Source organism: Rhinoraja longicauda, chromosome 30 (genome assembly GCF_053455715.1).
Source record: "Rhinoraja longicauda isolate Sanriku21f chromosome 30, sRhiLon1.1, whole genome shotgun sequence".
In the NCBI taxonomy this organism is placed as follows: Eukaryota; Metazoa; Chordata; class Chondrichthyes; order Rajiformes; family Arhynchobatidae; genus Rhinoraja; species Rhinoraja longicauda.
Window position 1 is genome coordinate 3997777 of NC_135982.1, and position 21872 is coordinate 4019648.

Sequence of the window (21872 nt, forward strand, 5' to 3'; positions counted from 1 at the left end):
ATGTTAAAATTGTACAAGGCATTGGTGAGGCCGAATCTGGAGTATGGTGTGCAGTTCTGGTCGCCAAATTATAGGAAGGATGTCGACAAAATGGAGAGGGTACAGAGGAGATTTACTAGAATGTTGCCTGGGTTTCAGCACTTAAGCTACAGAGAGAGGTTGAACAGGTTGGGTCTTTATTCTTTGGAGCGTAGAAGGTTGAGGGGGGACTTGATAGAGGTTTTTAAAATTTTAAGAGGGACGGACAGAGTTGACGTGGGTAGGCTTTTCCCTTTGAGAGTGGGGAAGATTCCAACAAGGGGACATAGCTTCAGAATTGAGGGACAAAAGTTTAGGGGTAACATGAGGGGTAACTTCTTTACTCAGAGGGTGGTGGCTGTATGGAATGGGCTTCCGGTGGAAGTGGTGGAGGCAGGCTCGATTTTATTATTTAAGAGTAAATTGGATAGGTATATGGATAAGAGGGGATTGGAGGGTTATGGTCAGAGCAGGTAGATGAGACTAGGTCAGAGAGAGTGGTCGGCATGGACTGGTAGGGCCGAACGGGCCTGTTTCCGTGCTGTAGTTGTTATATGGTTATATGGTTATATGGTTATCCGCTCCAGCTTACAGCGGAAGTCCCTTTTGACCTTTTTTATTAATGTCACATCTGAACTTTTTGTATAACTCTGCCTCGCCAGACTTGAACGCCCAGGATCTGGTCCTCATGGTTCATCCAAGGCTTCTGGTTGGGAAACGCTAGGATGGTTTTCGTGGGAACACAGTCCTCCACACATTTCCTTATGAAGTCTGTAACAACTGTGGCGTGTTCATTCAGGTCCGTTGCCGAGTCCTTGAACATTGCCCAGTCTACTGACTCCAAGTAGTTGTTCCTCTGCCTCCCCTGACCCGCTCTGTGCAGTCATCACCTCTGCACACTTCCATCACTACCACATTCCTGACTATTAGCAAATGCCTTCATTTCAAAAATCTATGAATCATTGCCTTGAATACTCCCAACGAGGGTGTAACCGGAGCTTGGGAGAATTACAAACCATCGTATCTCCCTGAAATGTTTTATCCATATATGTCTCATGTGGCTGACAAAATATCTGCAGAATGTGACCTTCGTCTTGCATAACGGCGTCAGGGCGGCACGGTGGCGCAGCGGTAGAGTTGCTGCTTTACAGCGAATGCAGCGCCGGAGACTCAGGTTCGATCCTGACTATGGGTGCTGTACTGTAAGGAGTTTGTACGTTCTCCCCGTGACCTGCGTGGGTTTTCTCCGAGATCTTCGGTTTCCTCCCACACTCCAAAGACGTACAGGTATGTAGGTTAATTGACTGGGTATATATAAAAATTGTCCCTAGTGTGTGTAGGATAGTGTTAGTGTGCGGGCATCACTGGGCGGTGCGGACATGGTGGGCCAAAAAGGCCTGTTTCCGCGCTGTATCTGAAATATGAAAAAAATATATATGAAAAATAACCTCTTTGTAGACATTACCAGCCTGTTGTACCACGCTGTGAAGGAGAGATTGGAACTCCTACTGTATCACAGTCAGTATTTCTCCCTCAACTAACCAGCAAAACTGAGCACACGACTTTTCTATAACCCTTCTCCATGTAGGACCTTGCAATCTGGATCCGCAAAATGCAAGTGCTGGAGGAACTCAGCGGGCCGGGCAGCATCCGTGCAGGCCATGGGTTGCTGATGCTTTGGGTTGGAACCCTTCTCAGCAGGGGAGAGAAAGCTGGAGAAGAGGCGGGGCAGCACCAAGCCTGGCCAGTAATAGGTCGACACAAACGAGAGGGGTTTGGTTGACAGATGGGTGGAGGAAGTGACAAAGAACAGAGAGGTTGGCCGATAAGAAGAGAAGTGAATTCTACAGCCGGAGCGAGGGATAGAGGTGGAGGAACATGGGGGAAGCGATGAAATTGGGGGGATAAAAGAGGAATGAAGCAAGTGGGGATCGAAGATAGAGTCATGTAGTCATCCAGTGTGGAAACCGGCCCTTTGGCCCAACTTGCCCACACCAACCAACATGCCCCATCTACACCAGTCCCACCTGCCTGCTTTTGGCCCATATCCCTCTAAACCCATCCTATCCATGTACCTGTCTAATTGCTTCTTAAAGTTTGTGATAGTCCCTGCCTCAACCACCTCCTCTGGCAGCTCGTTCCATAGACCCACCACCAACCATTGAAGTTAGACTTCAATGCAAAGCTGAGGTTCTGATCATGTGTGAAAAAGTTACCCCTCAGATTCCTATTAAATCTTCCCCCGCCTTATATGAAACCTATGTCATCTGGTTCTTGATTCCACTACTCTGGGCAGGAGACTCTGTAGATCTTCCAGATCTATTCCTCCCATGATTTTGTACACTTCTATAAGATCACCCCTCATGATCCTGTGCTTCAAGGAATAAAGTCCTAGCCTGTTCAACCTCTCCCTATCATCAGGCCCTCTAGTCCTGGCAACATTCTCGTAAATCTTCTCCGCACCCTTTCCAACTTGACAACATCTTTCCTGCAACATGGTGCCGAAAAGTGAACACAATACTCTAAATGCGGCCTCACCAACTCTTTTTGACCACCCTATCTTCCTGTGACTCCAACTTCAAGGAACCATGCGCCTGTACTCCTAGATCCCTCTGCTCTACAACTCTCCCCACAGCCCGACCATTCACTGTGTCTGTTCTGTCCATGTTAGTGTTCCCAAAATGCAACACCTCACATTTCTCTGCATTAAATTGCATCAACCATTCCTCAGCCCACCTGCCCAACCGATCAAGATCCTGCTGTAATTTTTGACAACCGTCTTGACCATCTGCAATACCACACACTTTTTTTGTCATCAGCAAACTTGCTAATCTTGCCACAGATGTTCTCATCCAAATCATTGATACAGATGACAAACAGCAATGAACCCAGCACCAAACCCTGAGGCACACCACTTGTCACAGGCCTCCAGTCTGAAAAGCAACCTTCCACCATCACCTTCAGTTTCCTTCCATGAAGCCAATTTTCTATCCATTCAGCTATCTCTCCTTGGATCCCATGGGATCTTGCCTTCCAGACTAGCCTTGCAGAGTCTTGCTGAATGCCTTGTTGAAGTCCATATATACAAAGTCTACAGCTCTGCCTTCATCAACCTTTTTGGTCACATCATCAAAAAACTCAAATCAGATTAGTGAGACCCAATCTCCCACGTACAAAACCGTGCTGACTATCCCTAATCAGCCCTTGTCCATCTAAATGCATGTATATCCTATCCCTCACAATACTCTCCAGTACCTTTCTGACCACAGACGTTAAGCTCACTGGCCTTTAGTTCCCATCCTTTCCTCTGCTCCCCTTCTTGAATTGAGGCACAACATTTGCCACCCTCCAATCTTCCAGCACCTCGCCTGTATTTAATGACGACTCATAAATTACAGCCAGTTAAATGCCGACTCAGTCAGAGATGGGTGCATGAAGGAGGGGAAAGGAGTAAGGTGGCTGGGGCGGGAGAGAGGGATATGGGTGCGTACTGAGGTGGCACAGGAAACACAGCGGGTATAGAGGGGTTATTATTGATAATTGGAGGATTGAATGTTCATACCGTTGGGTTGTAAGCTACCCATGTTTGTCGACATTACAGTGACAGCATTTCAGGCCATAATTAATTGGGCGTCTTGCCAACGTGTTAGCCCCTGTATCAGTGTGGGCTCTTTCACCCTGCAACATTCATCAAGGGTCACACCAAGGCAGGTGCTAATGCAGCTTATAGACGTTTCTCCATTCAACAAGTCGACCACTCTGCTCCTATTGATAACAGTTAAGTCGACCGTGTTATCAGAAATTGTAAAATGAATCAATCAGCGTTGTAGAGGAGCATAAAACCGCCAGGACTGTAACAACAGCAAACTGAAGGCAGTGGAGGAAACAATATTATCACTGTTCTGCAGTAGCTGTTTAATTCAGCAAGTGTTATTGGTATAAATGCTGTCACAGAGCCACAGGGTCAGACCACATGGAACAGGCCCTGATTGTCACTGGCACCAATGTACAGTGAGAAGCTTTGTTTTGCGATCTGTCCAGTTGGATCAGATAATACCATAACTACATTCTCTGCCTCAGAAGGCAGTGGAGGCCAATTCTCTGAATGCATTCAAGAGAGAGCTAGATAGAGCTCTTAAGGATAGCGGAGTCAGGGGGAATGGGGAGAAGGCAGGAACGGGGTACTGATTGAGAATGATCAGCCATGATCACATTGAATGGTGGTGCTGGCTCGAAGGGCCGAATGTCCTACTCCTGCACCTATTGTCTATTGTCTAAATACAATTAGGTCAAACAATAGGTAGAGCAAAGTTGAAGATACAGAGTGCAGAATATAGTTCTCAGCATTGTTGCGCATCAGTACCATAGACAAAGTCCAATGTCCGCAATGGGGTAGAGGTGAATTGGACAGTACCCTGACTTATGGAAGGACCGTTCAGAAGCCTGGTAACAGAGGAGGAGAAGCTGTTTCTGAGTTTGCTGGTGCATGCTTTCAAGCTTCTATACCTTATTCAGAATATTCAGAATATTACAGCACAATCTCTATGGCTAAAGGAAGAGTTTTGGAATGATCTGTCCTAGTGTTACATCCAATTCTCATTATGGAAAGACGAACTAACACTCAAATCGTCTTGCAATAAAGACCGGCCAAACGGTGGAGAGACATAATATGGAGGAAATAAGTAGGTGGCTAATCTACACAAAATTGAGAGGATGTTCGATTGAATGGATGATGACAAACTGTTTCCAAAGGCAGGTTTTGGTGACCAGAATGGGGAAAGTAGACAAACAGTGGAAATAGGTTGTTGCTATTGCCTGAGAGGCAAATTAGAGCAATAATTTTCAGAAAGATGTTGGATAAGAGCTTGAAAGAAAACAAATAATGTTGAGATGTGGGGAAAGAGTGGATGAGTGGGGCCCATTAGAGCGAAAATTCAAACAACCTGCATTGGCACAAGGTATGAAGGGCTTCCTCCTGCATTGCATTACTCTCTGTCTCTGACTGTGGTAAGGGATTGACGACAAGCTTCATTGTTCAAGTATGGAAGGTGCAGCACTGCAGTTTAGTGTGAACGAGGGCACAGTGGATTAAGGAAGTCACAGTCATAGAGTCATACAGTGTGGAAACAGGCCCTTCAGCCCAACCTGCCCAAGCCAAAAATACATGCCCCATCCACACTCGTCCCACCTGCCTGCATTTGGCCCATATCCCTCTAAACCTGTCCTATCCATGTGCTTGCCTAATGCCTCTTAAACGTTGTGATAGTACCTATCATCGCACCTACCTCCCCAGGCAGCTCGTTCCATACACCCATCACCCTTTGTATAAAAAGGTTACCCCTCAGATTCCTATTCAATCTTTTCCCTCTCACCTTAAATCTATGTCCTCTGGTTCCTGATTCTCGTACACTGGGCAAGAGACTCTACGCGTTAACCCAATCTATTCTTCTCATGATTTTGTACACTTAAGTCCCAAGTTCATGTCTCAGAGCCAAAAGCTGCCAATGTGAACAATACTGAAAGTAAGTTACTCAAACATTCTGTGCTCAGTGGGCATTGTGGCAGCCTTCGATTGATCATGTGAATGTTTTGGAGAGGGTGATCTCAGAGTCAGGTTGGCTCAGGAGTTGTGTTCCCTGGTCCCTCCAGGAACACCCAGTCAGCCACTGATTATTGAGTGCATGGTGGTTGTCAGTGGTACTGCTGCCTGGTCCAGCATCATTGTCTACACAGCTTCTCAATGCCTTTGCCAACAATCACTTCTGGTGACCCAGGGCAGTTACTCCACGCCCGCTGGTCATCCATGTTTGTGTTCTGGTCCCTGGTGTTGAGTCCAGTCTTCCACTGGCATAGAAACATAGAAACATAGAAAATAGGTGCAGGAGGACGCCATTTGGGCCCTTCGAGCCAGCACCGCCATTCATTGTGATCATGGCTGATCGTCCACAATCAGTAACCCGTGCCTGCCTTCTCCCCATACCCCTTGATTCCGCTAGACCCGAGAGCTCTATCTAACTCTCTTTTAAATTCATCCTGTGAATCGGCCTCCACTGCCCTCTGTGGCAGAGAATTCCACAAATTCCCAACCCTCTGGCAGTGCAGCTCTGAGCACCTCGCCAAACTGAAGGCAGCACAGGAGGCAGAAGTAAGTCAGCTGGAGCGACCAGGGGGTGCTGGCAGTGTCACCTCCGTCCAGCTCACTGGCTGTCATAGAGTCATACAGCATGGGAACAGGCCCTTCAGCCCAACTTGCCTCTGACAACCAACATGCCCCACCTACACTGGTCCCAACTGCCTGCGTTTGGCCGATTTCCCTCTAAACCTGTCCCATCCATGTACCTGTCTAAGTGTTTCTTAAACGTTGCCATAGTACCAGCCTCAACTACCTCATCTGGCAGCTTGTTCCATACACCCACCACCCCTTGTGTAAAAAAGTTATCCCTCAGGTTCCCTTTAAATCTCCCCCCCCCCCCCCCCCCCCCTACCACCACCTTAAATCCATGTCCTCTGGTTCTCGTTTCCCCTACTCTGGGCAAAAAGACAAGACTATGCATCTACCCGATCTAATCATTTCATGATTATGTATACTCGACAGATATTCACAGTCATCCAGCACCTGGCAAGAAAATAAAAACGATGTATCTTTAGACATGTCCAAGGAGAGTTAGTATGCCACTTAGTCACTTCGTATACGTGCTGACGCCTGTGAAGTCTGCAGGTATGAGATACCCCCACAGCAGAGTCGATGATAGTAGGGGACACCTTTCACGCTAAAAGAGTGTGGCACAGTGGTGCAGCGGTAGAGTTGTTGTCTTACAGTTGCGCCAGAGACCCTGGTTTGATCCTGATCACGGCTGCTGCCTGTACAAGTTTGTACGTTCTCTCCGTGATCGCGGTGCTCCTCCCTCCAAAGACGTACAGGTTTGTAGGTTAAATGGCTTCGGTAAAAAATAATAATTGTCCCTAGTGTGTAGGATAGTGCAAGTGTACGGGGGTGATCGATGGTGGGCACGGACTCGGTGGACCAAGGGGCCTGTTTCCATGTGGTATCTGTAAATTAAACAAAACTCAACTCAACTAAAACCTCTAGGGTATTCATCGATAACATCAACGGGAAATACTTGTACAGAACGCACACACTGTTCCTGATTCAGCATTGATACCTATTGACTGATAGACTGTTCATTGGTGTTCACAAATACCTGTGATTATTGAATCCTGTTATTGATTGATTGAATAATTGGTTATACAACAGACTCATTGATTTATCTTTAGTGTCACGACTGGTTGATTATTCCCATCTTTGATGATTGTTTAACATTAACGATTGATTTACTATCCTGTGGTGGTAGCAAATTGATTCATCGATTACTATTTTATTCATTGATATCACCAAATAATTAGTAATTCTGTATTATTATTAATATTGTCAATATGTTCTAGTAATCCCTGTAAAGCGTCTTTGAGTGTTTGAAAAGTGCTATATAAATGTAATGCATTATTATTATTATTATTAATAATTGGCAATAATTTTAGATTAATTATTGATTCAATTATTACTAACTGACCATTCTATTCCCGGTTGATTAAACATCAGCATAATTGGTGATTGATTAACTGATTAATATTTTCCTCACATATCTGGGTTATTATTGTCAGATCAGTTGACATTTCAGTGTTTTTATTGAGAGGAATAGATCGGATAGATGCACAGAGTCTCTTGTCCAGAATAGGGGGAATCCAGAACCAAAGATATAGGTTTAAGGTGAGGGGAGAAAGATTTAAAGGGAACCTGAGGGGTAACTTTTTTACACAAAGGGTACGGAGTGTATGGAACAAACTGCCAGAGGTAGTTGAAGCAGGTACTATCACAACATTTAAGAAACATTTAGACAGGTACATGGATAGGATAGGTTTAGAGGGATATGGGCCAAATGCAGGCAGGTGGGACTAGTGTAGATGGAACACGTTGGTCAATGTGGGCAAGTTGGGCCGAAGGATGTTTCCACGCTGTATGAAGTGTATGATTGATTGAATGAATGACAATGCTACTTCAATAGTCTGACAGACCATTTAATGTCATTATTAATTGATTGATTATTTATTGCAGTTTATGTTTGATTAATTGTCTTTTCCTTGTCGATGTATTGCTCATTCTGTGAATTGCCATTCAGTGCAACGTATTGTTGAGTCACTACTAACTCAGACACAACTCAGTCAATTGATTGATTTCTGTGTTGTTAGTGTTTACCAGTCAATGCAACTACTGATTGAAGTTTATATTACTGAGTGAATGACAGTCCTGTGGGTGTGGGTGTCCTTCAGCTGCTGATGATGGTATTCTACTCAATGCTGTTACGGATTAAATACTTAAATCGGGAGGGTGAAGGGGACTTTCTGGAGTTGAGAGAAGAGCAACAGGCTGTATCTAGGCAGAAACAAGGAACTGTAGATGCTGCTTCACAAAAGGGCGACTCTCTCTCTCTCTCTCTCTCTCTCTCTCTCTCTCTCTCTCTCTCTCTCTCCCTCTCTCCCCCTCCCCCCTCCCCCCCTTGATGAATTCAACAATGTGTTTTCCCTCCCAAACAAGTCTGAAGAAGGGTCTCGACCCGAAACGTCACCCATTCCTTCTCTCCAGAGATGCTGCCTGTCCCGCTGAGTTACTCCAGCTATCTGTGTCTACGTATCTTCGGTTTAAACCAGTATCTGCAGTTCCTTCCCACACATCTATTTTCCATTGTATTGATTGACCGGTGCCAGTTTGATTGATTCAACGTCTTGTTTCTGATTACTTAATTGACCCAAGGATGCCGATGAAACATTCAGAGATATCCTTGCTCCATTCACTGCTGTCAATAGACAATAGGTACAGGAGGAGGCCATTCGGCCCTTCGAGCCAGCACCGCCATTCAATGTGATCATGGCTGATCATTCTCAATCAGTACCCCGTTCCTGCTTTCTCCCCATACCCCCTGACTCCGCTATCCTTAAGACATCTATCTAGCTCTCTCTTGAATGTATTCAGAGAATTGGCCTCCACTGCCTTCTGAGGCAGAGAATTCCACAGATTCACAACTCAGTTCTAAATGGCCTACCCGTTATTCTTAAACTGTGGTCCCTTGTTCTGGACTCCCCCAACATTGGGAACATGTTTCCTGCCTCTAACGTGTCCAACCCCTTAATAATCTTATACGCTTCGATAAGATCCCCTCTCATCCTTCTAAATTCCAGTGTATACAAGCCTAGTCTCTCCAGTCTTTCAACATATGACAGTCCCGCCATTCCGGGAATTAACCTAGTAAACCTACTCTGCACGCCCTCTCACGTGAGATATCCTTGCTCCATTCACTGCTGGCACGTGCTGCCAAACCAAGCCTCTTGCTGGTGGTCTGGAGTTCTTGTTGTCGGAAGATGATTTTGCCGAGCCAGACACACAGGGAAGGGTTTTGAGTGCTCTGCCCGGTTCTGCAAGCTGAGATACCTCGCTTGCTGCCGTAATGAATGAAGCCACTGTAAGGGTCAGTGCTCCAGCACAATACGACACAGTCTCAGGACAGGACTAATTTCCGTTACTGCCTTGAATTATTAATCCATTTGTGCTCATTGTCGGCAGACCCGATAACTAATGCTCTTCCTGCTGAAAGATCCTGCTGTCTGTTTGTTTTTGAATGGAGGGGGTTGGCGGGTTGTAAATTGACTGAAACGGCGAATTGTGGCATGGAGAGATTACACTTAGATCCTTCAGACATGCACACTGCTGATAGACTGTCTCCTTCCACTTGGCATTAACCAGCATCGGCACTTCCTTTCTCGACCCATCCTTTTTCTCCAGAGATGCTGCCTGAGTTACACCAGCACTTTGTGTCTATCTGCGTTACCAACCGACATCTGCAGTTCCTTTCTACACAAACAGATAGTTTACGAAGTGTAAGAAAATAACTGCAGATGCTGGTACAAATCAAAGGTATTTATTCACAAAATGCTGGAGTAACTCAGCAGGTCAGGCAGCATCTCAGGAGAGAAGGAATGGGTGACGTTTCGGGTCGAGACCTGGCAGACTAAATTGCCCTGTGCTTTAGACTCGTCTCCATTCCAGTTTTGTTTAGTGATACAGCATGGAAACAGGTCCCTCGTCCCACCGAGTCCACACACACACACACCAACCATCGATCACCTGTTCACTCTGGTTCGGCGTTATCCCACTTTCTCATCCCCTCCCTGCACACTCATGGCAGTTTTACAGAGGCCACGTATCCTACAACACTGCACGTCTTAGGGATGTGAGAGGAAACCGAGAGCACCCAGAGGAAAACCCGCACGGTCAGGGGGAGAACATGCAAACTCCACACAGACAGCACCCGGGGTCAGGATGGAACCCGGGTCTCCGGCACGGTAAGGCCGCAGCTCTGGCCGCCACGCTGCCTCACCGCGCAGACGGTGGGTCTCCATCCAAGGTCCACATCCAACCTCTGTGAACATCCCCAGCAGGTCTGTTCGACCGAGGGCAGCTAAAACTGCACAGCAGGTTTGTCTTACACGTCGTGTGAAACATATAAGATATTTACATACAAAGCCCTAAACGGGCTTGCCCCCCCTACATCAAAAGTCTTCTAACCCACCACTCTATCTCCAGGTCCCTCAGGTCGGCCGACTTGGGGCTACTGACTATCCCGCGGTCTAGGCTTAAGCTCAGGGGTGACCGCGCTTTTGCGGTTGCAGCTCCTAGACTGTGGAACAGCATCCCTCTCCCCATCAGAACTGCCCCCTCCATCGACTCCTTTAAGTCCAGGCTCAAAACCTAGCGTTTGAGGCCCTCTGAGGGGGCGCTGTAAACTGTTTATGTATGTGTTGTTAGGTTTGTGTGCTATTGTATGTTCTTTTTTAGTACCTGCACTGATGTACAGCACTTTGGTCAACATGGGATGTGTTTAAATGTGCTATACAAATAAAACTGACTTGGCTTGACTTGAAAGGTCTGCAGAATATCCACACCTGGTGTCCTCCTGCAGTCCGAGCCTCACGGTTGAAGGGTTTTACTGCACCTTTCTCCACAGCTGACTGACGCTCTCTACTGACCCTTGGAATGACTCCAAAACACAACCTTGTGATGCTGTGGCAGTGTAACTTTAGGATAAGTGAACATGGAAAACAGGACATTTTACCCACTGACTTCTTGTCTCAACGTCCAACTGGGAGCATGCATTCAGCCGGAATGTTCCACACCACTAGAGGGGTAAATCGTCTTTCCCTCACACAGCAGTGGGAGGGCTTCAGGGAGATGCATGGTGTCCCGTGCAAGGTGTCACACAGGGAAGGGTGAGCACTCAGACACGGGGGCCTCCTGGTGTTGTCTTTGTTCCTTTATCTGCTGCCTCTGTGGGGCAGCAGAAGCTCGACCTGGCCAAAGGAGAGTTTGTCTAATCGAGCCCATCTGGGACGTACCTGGTGTCCAGCTGAGTATTAGTCTCAGCGGCTAAGAAGATTATGGGTGGTTGGAGCTGAGTGCTTGCTTAGTGCTGAATCATTTAAAGGCCATCGGATTGGATATATACGTTGTAAACATTGCTGCATGTTTGTTTTCTTAGAAACATGCCTTATTTCAAATTGAAGATAGACATAAAATGCTGGAGTAACTCAGCGCGCCAGGCAGCATCTCTGGAGAGAAGGAATGGGTGACGTTTTGGGTTGAGACCCTTCATCCTTCAGAATGAAGAAGGGCCTCGACCCAAAGCATCACCCATTCCTTTACTGTTACAATTTGTTTTGTTGGGTTGTTGTTGTTTAAATTAATTAAATTATTGCATCGTATGGGAGGCGCATTCCCAATCTCGTTGTACCCCTGTACAATGACAATAAGGATATATTGTATTGTATTGTATTGTATTGTATTGTATTCTCTCTAGAGATGCTGCCTGTCCCGCTGAGTTACTCCAGCATTTTATGGCTATCTTTGATTTAAACCAGCATCTGCAGTTCTTTCCTACACACCTTATTCCAAGTTCATAGCTCACTAACACACTGGGATAGTTCACTCACTCACACTGCCCCAGTGTGTGTTTGTGAACTACCCGTGTGTGTGAATGAACTGCCTCAGTGTTTGTGAGTGAACTACCCCAGTGTGTGTTAGTGAACTACCTCAGCGTGTTAATGAACTACCCCAGTGTGTGTTAGTGAACTACCCCTGTGTGTGTAGTGAACTGTCCCTATGTGTGTAGTGAACTACCCCAGTGTGTGTTAGTGAACTGCCTCAGCGTGTTAATGAACTGTCCCAGTGTGTGTGGCAGCACAAGTGGTTAAGAAGGAGTATGGTATGCTTGCCTTCATTGCTAGGGGCATTGAATATAAGAATCAGGAAGTCATGATGCAGGTCTGCAGGATTTTCGTTAGGCCACATTTGGAGTATTGCGTGCAGTTCTGGTTGCCCCATTCCAAGAGGCTTTACCACAAGAAGGTTACCAGAATGCTGCCTGGATTAGAGGGCTTCAGCAACAGGGAGAGGTTGGATAGACTTAGATTGTTTTCTCTGAAAAATCTGAGTTTGAGGGGAGATTTAATGGAAGTGTAATTGATATGAATATGAATACGTTTATTGGCCAAGTTTGTGCATATACAAGGAATGTGCCTTGGTGCTCCGCTCACAAATGACAACACAAACATACAGTTAACAATTAAGAATAAAGCATAACACATCAAAACAATAAGGATACAACATTACGGTCTAAACATGTGGGTGAAAATAAACCAGAGCAAGAAAGAGACTACAGACTTTGGTTATTGAGTAGAATTATCACTCGTGGAAAAAAGCTGTTTTTATGTCTGGCTGTGGCTGCTTTGACAGTCCGGAGTCGCCTTCCAGAGGGAAGTGCTTCGAAGAGTTTGTGGCCAGGGTGAGAGGGGTCAGAGATGATCTTGCCCGCTCGCTTCCTGGCAGTTCGTCAATGGGGGGAAGGTTGCAGCCAACAACCTTCTCAGCTGTGCGAGTGATCCGTTGCAGCCTCCGGATGTCGTGCTTGGTGGCTGAGCCAAACCAGACCATGATGGAGAAGGTGAGGACGGTCTCAGCCATAATTACATTGAATGGCGGTGCTGGCTCGAAGGGCCAAATGGCCTCTTCCTGCACCTATTGTCTATTGTCTATTGTCTATTGTCAATGATAGCAGTATAGAATTGGACCATCATTGCCTGTGGCAGATTGTGTTAGGGTAGACAGTCAGAACCTTTTTCCCCAGGGTGCAAATGGCCAATCATCATCGGCGGTCACTCGCAGCCAGTATGACTGTGTACGCCTGTGTGTGACTTTGTTTAACGTGGGGAGACTGGTGCACAGACAGCCACCACACAGTCCTTGACAGATCTGGGTCAGGATCCAGTGGCGTGGAGTCCAAGACGACCAGGGACCCTTGTCTGCTGCAGCCTTCATCCATCCGCCTTCCCAGCCGTTGTGACGCTCCACTAAAGTCAGCCATCATTCTCTGCCTGTTCCACCATTGAGGTCTTGGTTGGATTGCTCTTTGTCAGGGACCTCCCCCCCCCGACCTTACCGCCATGGGTGACCCTACCAGGAGCGTAGCTCCAGACGGCATCGCTCTCAGGATCTCAGGACCACACAAGCTTCTCCACCACGACAAGGTGACAATCCACGGAGAAGAAATGTCCAATACTAGAGGGCATAGCTAGAAGATGTGAGTGGGAGAGTTTAATGGAGATGTATGGGGCAAGTTTTTTTACACAGAGTAGTGGGGACCTGGAACGTCCTGCCATGGGTGATGTCGAGACAGATACGATAGTGGTGTTTAAGAAGCTTTTAGGTAGGTACATGGAAATGCATAGAATAGAGGGATATGGATTATGTACAGGCAGGTGAGATCAATTTAACTTAGCATCATGTTCAGCACAAACAAGTGGAGGGGTATTGCTTTATTGATTAAGGAGAATGTCACAGCAGTAGACAGAGATGACATTACTGATGGTTCATACAGTCAGGTGGAGCTGAGAAGTAAAAAGGGGGTGATCAGCTTGTTGAAAGTGTACTACAGACCCCTTATAGTCAACGGGAATTAGAAGAACAAATATGTCAGGAGATTGCAGGCAGCTACAAGACTAATAAGGTTGCCATTGTAGGGGAGTTTAACTCTCCCAGTATAGACTGGGACTGTCAAAGTACCAACGGCTTAGATTTAGATTTTTTAGATTTAGATTTAGAGATACATCGCGGAAACAGGCCCTTCGGCCCACAGAGTCCATGCCGCCCAGCGATCCCCGCACATTAACACTATCCTACACACACTAGGGACAATTTTTAAAAACATTTACCCAGTCAATTAACCTACATACCTGTACGTCTTTGGAGTGTGGGAGGAAACCGAAGATCTCGGAGAAAACCCACGCAGGTCACGGGGAGAACGTACAAACTCCGTACAGATGGCGCCCGTAGTCAGGATCGAACCTGAGTCTCCGGCGCTGCATTCGCTGTAAGGCAGCAACTCTACCGCTGCACCACCGTGCCACCTGGAATTTGTCAAATGTGTTCAGGAAAGTTTCCTCAGGTAATATGTAGAAGGCCCTACATGGGAGAGGGCAAGGCTTGATCTACTCTAAGGTAAATGGGAAGGACAAGTGTTTGAAGTGTCTGCAGGTGAGCCTTTTATGACCAACGACCACTGTCCGACTAGATTTTAGATAGTTATGGTTGAAGCCAGGGCAGGTCCATAAAAATTCTTAATTGGGACAAGGCCAACTTTGATGGTATTAGACAGGAGTAGGTTGTTTACTGGCAAAGGAACATCCGGAAAATGTGCTGACAAGAGTTGAGGGCATCCATTTTCATGTTACATTGAAGGTCCCGGCAGGTGGGCGTAAGGAAGCTTGGATGACAAGAGAAATTGAGGCTCTGGTCAGGGAAAAGAAGGAGGCGTGGACAGGTATAGGCAGGTAGGATCTAGTGTATCCCTGGAGGAGTTTCATGAACTGAGGAACATACTTGAGAAGGAAATCAGGAAGGCAAAAATGGGGCAGGAGTTAACCCTGGCAGATAATACGAAGGAAAATCTAGAGAGATTTTATGTACATGAAGGAAAGAGGGTAACTAAAATAGGGCCCCTCAAAAACCCAAGTGGGCACCTCTGTGTGGAGCCGCAGGAGATGGGCAAGGTCCTCAACAAGTGCTTTTCCTCTGTTTTTACCGTGAAGAAGACATGAAGACTTGGGAACTTGGGACCGTTAATGGAGATGTCTTGAGGACAGTCTGTATTCCGGTCGAGGAGGTGGTTGATGTCCTAAGGTGTACGAAGATAGATAAATCTCGAGGCCTGATCAGATATATCTGAGGACACTGTGGGAATCTAGAGCACCCTGGTAAACATGGGTGAGGTGCTGGAAGACTGGAGGAGGCTAATGTTGTGCCTCTTTTTAAGAAGGGCTGCAAGGAAAAGCCTGGCACTTAAAGACCAGTGAGCCTAACGTATGTGGTAAGCATTACTGGAGAGTATTCTGAGGGATAAGATATATATGCATTTGGGTATTTGGGCTGATCAGGGATAGTCAGCCACGATGTATGTGAGAGATCGTGTCTTACGAATCTGAGTTTTTTGAAGAAGTAATCCAAAAGATTGAGGGCCTGAGCTTTAGGGAGTGGTTGGGCAGGCTTGGACTTTCTTGCTTGGGGCCCAGTAGGCTGAGGTGTGATCTTGTAGAGGTGTATGAGATCATGAGGGGAATAGATAGGGTGAATGCTTAGAGTCTTTTACTGGGAGTAGGGAAATCAAGAACCAGAGGTCATAGGTTTATGGTGAGAAGAGAAAGATTTAATAGAAACCTGAGGAGCAACATTTTTTTACATCAAGGGTGGTAGATATATGGAACAACCTGCCAGGGGAGGTATTTCAGGCAGGTACAATAACAACATTTAGACATTCGGACGTACATAGATAGGAAAGGTTTAGAGGGTTGTAGACCAAACGCAGACAGGTGGCCACCTTGGTAGGTATGGACAAGTTGGGCCGAATGGCCTGGTTTTGTGCTCTGTGTCTCTGTGACTCTATCGATTGCACAAAGTTTACAAATAATACTTGTTCTTCTCCTTTCAGTGTTGTAAATACACAAATGAAAAACGGTGCCACTCCCCTTTATTTGGCCAGCCAGGAGGGCCACCTGGAGGTCGTGCAGTACCTGGTGAAGGAGTGTGCGGCAGACCCGCACATACGCGCCAACGATGGGATGGCTGCGCTCCACTCAGCAGCCCAGATGGGCCACAACACGGTCATTGTCTGGCTGGTAGGTAGTCCTCCCGCAACCCATGCCTGGGCTGGCCACCACTGCACTGGTGAGATTGCTCTGTCACCCAATATATAGATTTACTTTGCTAATCCAATGTATAGGTTTACTTTGTTTAGATTAGTTTAGTTCAGGGTTTAGAGATACAGCACGGAATAGGCCCTTTAACCCGAGTCCATACCACTCCCCGCACATTAACACTATCCGACACACACTAGGGACAATTTTACATTTGCACCAAGCCAATTAACCTACAAACCTTTGGAGCGTGGGAGGAAACTGAAGATCTCGGAGAAAACCAATGCAGGTCATGGGGAGAACGTACAAACTCCGTACAGACAGCACCCGTAGTCGCGATTGAACCCGGGTTTCTGGTGCTGTAAGTGTTAGAAGGCAGCAACTCTACTGTTGCACCACCGTGCCAAATAGTCTTGTTTACTTTGGTAATGCAACATATCGATTTACTTTGCTAATCCATCATATAGATTTCCTTTGATAATCCAACATATAGATTTTTTTTGATACCCCAATGTACACTCCAACACAATGATATACTGGTGACACAGCTGGCAGAGGTGTTGCCACACAGTGCCAGAGACCCGGGTTGGATCCTGACCTCAGGTGCTGTCTGGGCACATTCTCTGTGTGATTGCAGAGGTTCCCTCCAGGTGCTCCGGTTTCGTCCCACATCCAGATGTGGAAGATGTGTGGTTTTGCAAGTGAAATGGCCGTCTGTAAATTGCCCCGAGTGTGTAGGAAGTGGATGAGAAAGTGGGAAACATGGAACTTGTGTGAACGGGTGAACTGTGGACTCGGTGGGCTGAAGGGTCTTTGGACTTTACACTTTAGACATACAGCGAGAAAAGGTCCTTTGGCCCAATGAACCCAGCGATCACCCCATACACTGACACTATCCTACACACTACACACTATACACTATACACTAACACTATCCTACACACTACACACTACACACTATACACTACACTATACACTATACACTACACACTATACACTACACACTATACACTACACTATACACTATACACTGCACACTACACACTACACACTACACACCATACACTATACACTAACACTATTCTACACACTACACACTATACACTATACACTAACACTATCCTACACACTACACACTACACACTATACACTATACACTATACACTACACACTATACACCATACACTAACACTATCCTACACACTACACACTATACACTATACACTACACACTATACACCATACACTAACACTATCCTACACACTATACACTATACGCTACACACTATACACTAACACTATCCTACACACTATACACCATACACTATACACTAACACTATCTTACACACGAGGGATAATTTGGAATTGTTTTTACCGCAGCCAATTAACCTACAAGCCTGCACATCTTTGGAGTGTGGGAGGAAACGAGCATTCGGAGAAAACCCACACGGTCACAGGGAGAACGCAAAAACCCCGTACAGACAGCATCCGTAGTCAGGACCAAACCCGGGTCTCTGGCGCTGCCAGGAAGCATCTCTATTGCTGTGCCACCATGCTGCCCATGGCCTTTTTTTCCATGCTGTATCTTCAAGCAAGATTTGATTACCAATTTTGACCTGAGATTGTCAATCTGATTTCCCTTGTTTACTTGCTAACATTCCCTCTCCATTCCTCCGTGCAGGTGAGTTTTTCGGACATCAGCCTGTTGGACAGGGATGGTGAAGGGGCCACAGCAATGCACTTTGCTGCCAGTAAAGGACATGCCAAGGTTCTCAGCTGGCTACTGTTACACGGAGGTGAAATTGCCACAGACAACTGGGGTGGTTCTCCACTGCACGACGCTGCGGAGAATGGAGAACTGGAGGCAAGTCTCACAGCACCGCGTGGAGTGGCATTGTAACCCAGAGAGATTACACACACAGCTGGTCAATAGACAATAGACAATAGACAATAGGTGCAGGAGGAGGCCATTCGGCCCTTCGAGCCAGCACCACCATTCAATGAGATCAGGGCTGATCATTCTCAATCAGTACCCCGTTCCTGCCTTCTCCCCATACCCCCTGACTCCGCTATCCTTAAGTGCTCTATCTAGCTCTCTCTTGAAAGCATTCAGAGATTTGGCCTCCACTGCAACTTCTGAGGCAGAGAATTCCACAGATTCACAACTCTCTGACTGAAAAAGTTTTTCCTCATCTCAGTTCTAAATGGCCTACCCCTTATTCTTAAACTGTGGCCCCTGGTTCTGGACTCCCCCAACATTGGGAACATGTTTCCTGCCTCTAACGTGTCCAACCTCTTAATAATCTTATATGTTTCAATAAGATCCCCTCTCATCCTTCTAAATTCCAGTGCATACAAACCTAGCCGCTCCAGTCTTTCAACATATGACAGTCCCGCCATTCCGGGAATTAATCTAGTGAACCTACGCTGCACGCCCTCAATAGCAAGAATATCCTTCCTCAAATTTGGAGACCAAAACTGCACACAGTACTCCAGGTGCGGTCTCACTAGGGCCCTGTACAAATTGTAGATGCCCTCCAAGGCTGGTAGCTGTGTTCCGATGGTCCTCTGAGCTCTATGGACTACCCACTGATGCCATGTGTTAGGATGCTCTCTATGGAGCGGTAGAATGTCGTCAGCAACTGTTGGGGTGGACCAGACTTTTTCAGTGTTCTTAGGTAGAACAGTCGTTGCTGTGCTTTCTTGACCAGCACAGCAGTGTTATTGGACCATGTTAGGTCCTCCAAAATGTGAGTGCCCAGAAACTTGAAGCTGGACACTCTCTCCACACTGTCCCCGTTGATAAAGAGGGGGGCGTATTCCCCGATGTGTGACCTACGGAAGTTGATGATCAGCTCCTTGGTCTTGGTGGTATTTAGGGACAGGTTGTTATCAGAGCACCAGTCCGCCAGGTTCTGCACCTCCGCTCTGTATTTTGTTTCATCACCGTTAGTGATCAGCCCGATCACCGTTGTGTCGTCTGCAAACTTGACAATGGTGTTGGTGTCGAATGCAGGAACACAGTCGTGTGTGAAGAGGGAGTAGAGCATGGGGCTCAGAACACAGCCCTGTGATGTGCCGGTACTCAGGGTGATAATGGAGGACAGGTGCGGGCCCATTCTCACTGCCTTCCATTTCGTCTGCCATTTCCTTGTTCCCCATAATAAATTCCCCCACTTCTGTCTTCAAGAGACCCACATTTGCCTTAACTATTTTTTTCCTCTTCACATACCTAAAGAAGCTTTTACTATCCTCCTTTATATTATTGGCTAGCTTACCTTCGTACCTCATCTTTTCTCCCCATATTGCATATTTAGTTATCTTCTGTGGCTCTTTAAAAGAGTCCCAATCCTCTGGCTTCCCGTTCTTCTTTGCTATGTTATACTTCCTCTCTTTTATTTTTATGCTGTCCTTGACTTCCCTTGTCAGCCACGGGTGCCTCTTACTCCCCTTAGAATCTTTCGTCCTCTTTGGGATGAATTGATCCTGCAACTTCTGCATTATTCCCAGGAATACCTGCCATTGCTGTTCCACCGTCTTCCCTGCTAGGGCCTCCTCCCAGTCAATTCTGGCCAGCTCCTGCCTCATGCCTCTGTAATCCTCTTTGCTATACTGTAATACTGACACTTCCGATTTTCCCTTCTCCTTCTCAATTTGTAGATTAAAACTTATCATATTGTGATCACTGCCTCCTAATGGCTCTTTTACCTTGAGTTCCCTTATCAAATCAGATTCATTACACAACACTAAATCCAGAATTGCCTTCTCCCTGGTAGGCTCCAGTACAAGCTGTTCTAAGAATCCGTCTCAGAGGCATTCCACAAACTCCCTTTCCTGGGGTCCAGTACCAACCTGATTTTCCCAGTCTACCTGCATGTTGAAATCTCCCATAACCACCGTAGCATCACATTTGCGACATGCCAATTTTAACTCTTGATTCAACTTGCACCCTATGTCGAGGCTACTGTTTGGGGGCCTATAGATAACTCCCATTAGGGTCTTTTTACCCTTACAATTTCTCATTTCTATCCATACTGATTCTACATCTCCTGATTCAATGTCACCCCTTGCAAGGGAATGAATATTATTCCTTACCAACAGAGCGACCCCACCCCCTCTGCCCACCTGTCTGTCTTTTCTATACATTGTGTACCCCTGAATATTCAGTTCCCAGCCCTGGTCCTCTTGTAGCCATGTCTCTGTAATTCCCACAACGTCATACTTGCCAATGTCTAACTGAGCGTCAAGCTCATCCACTTTATTTTTATACTTCGCGCATTTAAATACAACACTTTAACCTCGGTATTCACCACCCCTCTCACACCAGTCACCATTGGCCCTGACCTTACTCTCTTATCCCATCTAGAACTTTTCTTCCCATTTATTCGAGAGTCCTTTGCAATTTCTCCAGTATTCTCTTTCCCTTTAACTCCATCTTCATATTCCCAATTTGTCAACCCCTCCCCCCCACTACTTAGTTTAAACCCACACGTGTAGCACTAGCAAACCTGCCTGCCAGAATGTTGGTCCCCCTGCTGTTAAGGTGTAACCCGTCCCTTTTGTACAGGTCACCCCTACCCCAGAAGAGATCCCAGTGGTCTAGAAATCTAAATCCTTGTTCCCTGCACCAGCCCCTCAGCCATACATTCATATCCCCAATCTCTCTGTTCCTGCCCTCACTAGCACGAGGTACAGGAAGCAATCCAGAGATAACCACCCTCGATGTCCTACTTCTCAGTCTTCTTCCTAATTCTTTAAACTCGTGTTGCAGTACCTCCTTCCTCTTCCTCCCAATGTCGTTCATGCCCACATGCACAACTACTTCCGGTTGATCGCCTTCCCTCGCTAGGATGTTCCGTGATGTCTTGAACCCTGGCACCAGGGAGGCAACAGACCATCCTCAAGTCCCGCCTGCCACCACAGAATCTACTGTCCGTACCTCGGACAATGGAGTCATCCACCACTATGGCTCTTCCCGACTTCGGTCTCCCCGGTCGAGTCTCCTTGCCTGGATTAGAGCCACCGACCTGTCTGCCGCTTGGACTGGAAGTGTCTTCTGCCCCGACAGCTCCCAAGAGGGTGTACCTGTTTGCAATAGGCACAGCCACAGGTGTCTCATGTAGTTCATGTTTACTCCCATTTGAAACGGTCTCCCACCTTCGTTCGATCTGGACCCTTGGCGTGACAGCCTCACAGTAGGTCCTGTCCAGGAAACGCTCATATTCCCGGATGGTTCTGAGGTCATCCAGCTGCTTCTCCAACTCCACAAGACGTCCATTCAGGAGCTGCACCTGGACACAGTTCTTGCAGGTGTAGCTCCCAGAAGCTCCAGCGGTGTCCCTACCTTCCCACATCCTGCAGGAAACACACTGCACCAACTTGCCTGCCATTACTTTAGTGTCAAAAAACAAATCAGGTTCACAAACAAGTGTATCCTCCTCACCTCAGCCTCCTCGCCGAAGACTCACAGCCAAAGACTCGCACTTTTCTCACAGGCCCCTCCCCGCGACAGGGCCGCACACAGACAGTGAACGGAGACACACAGGCTACCTCAGGTTCATAGA

The 21872-nt window shown here is 46.8% G+C and overlaps 1 protein-coding gene across 1 annotated transcript in view; it reads left to right on the plus strand.

Moving 5' to 3' along the window:
- Nucleotides 1-21872, plus strand: part of espn (espin) — a 182887-nt gene that overhangs the window by 44182 nt on the left and 116833 nt on the right. Inside the window, exons 3-4 of the mRNA XM_078425730.1 lie at nt 16104-16290; nt 17990-18172. Coding sequence (XP_078281856.1) covers nt 16104-16290; nt 17990-18172 — 370 coding nt within the window. The remainder of the gene's footprint in view (nt 1-16103; nt 16291-17989; nt 18173-21872) is intronic.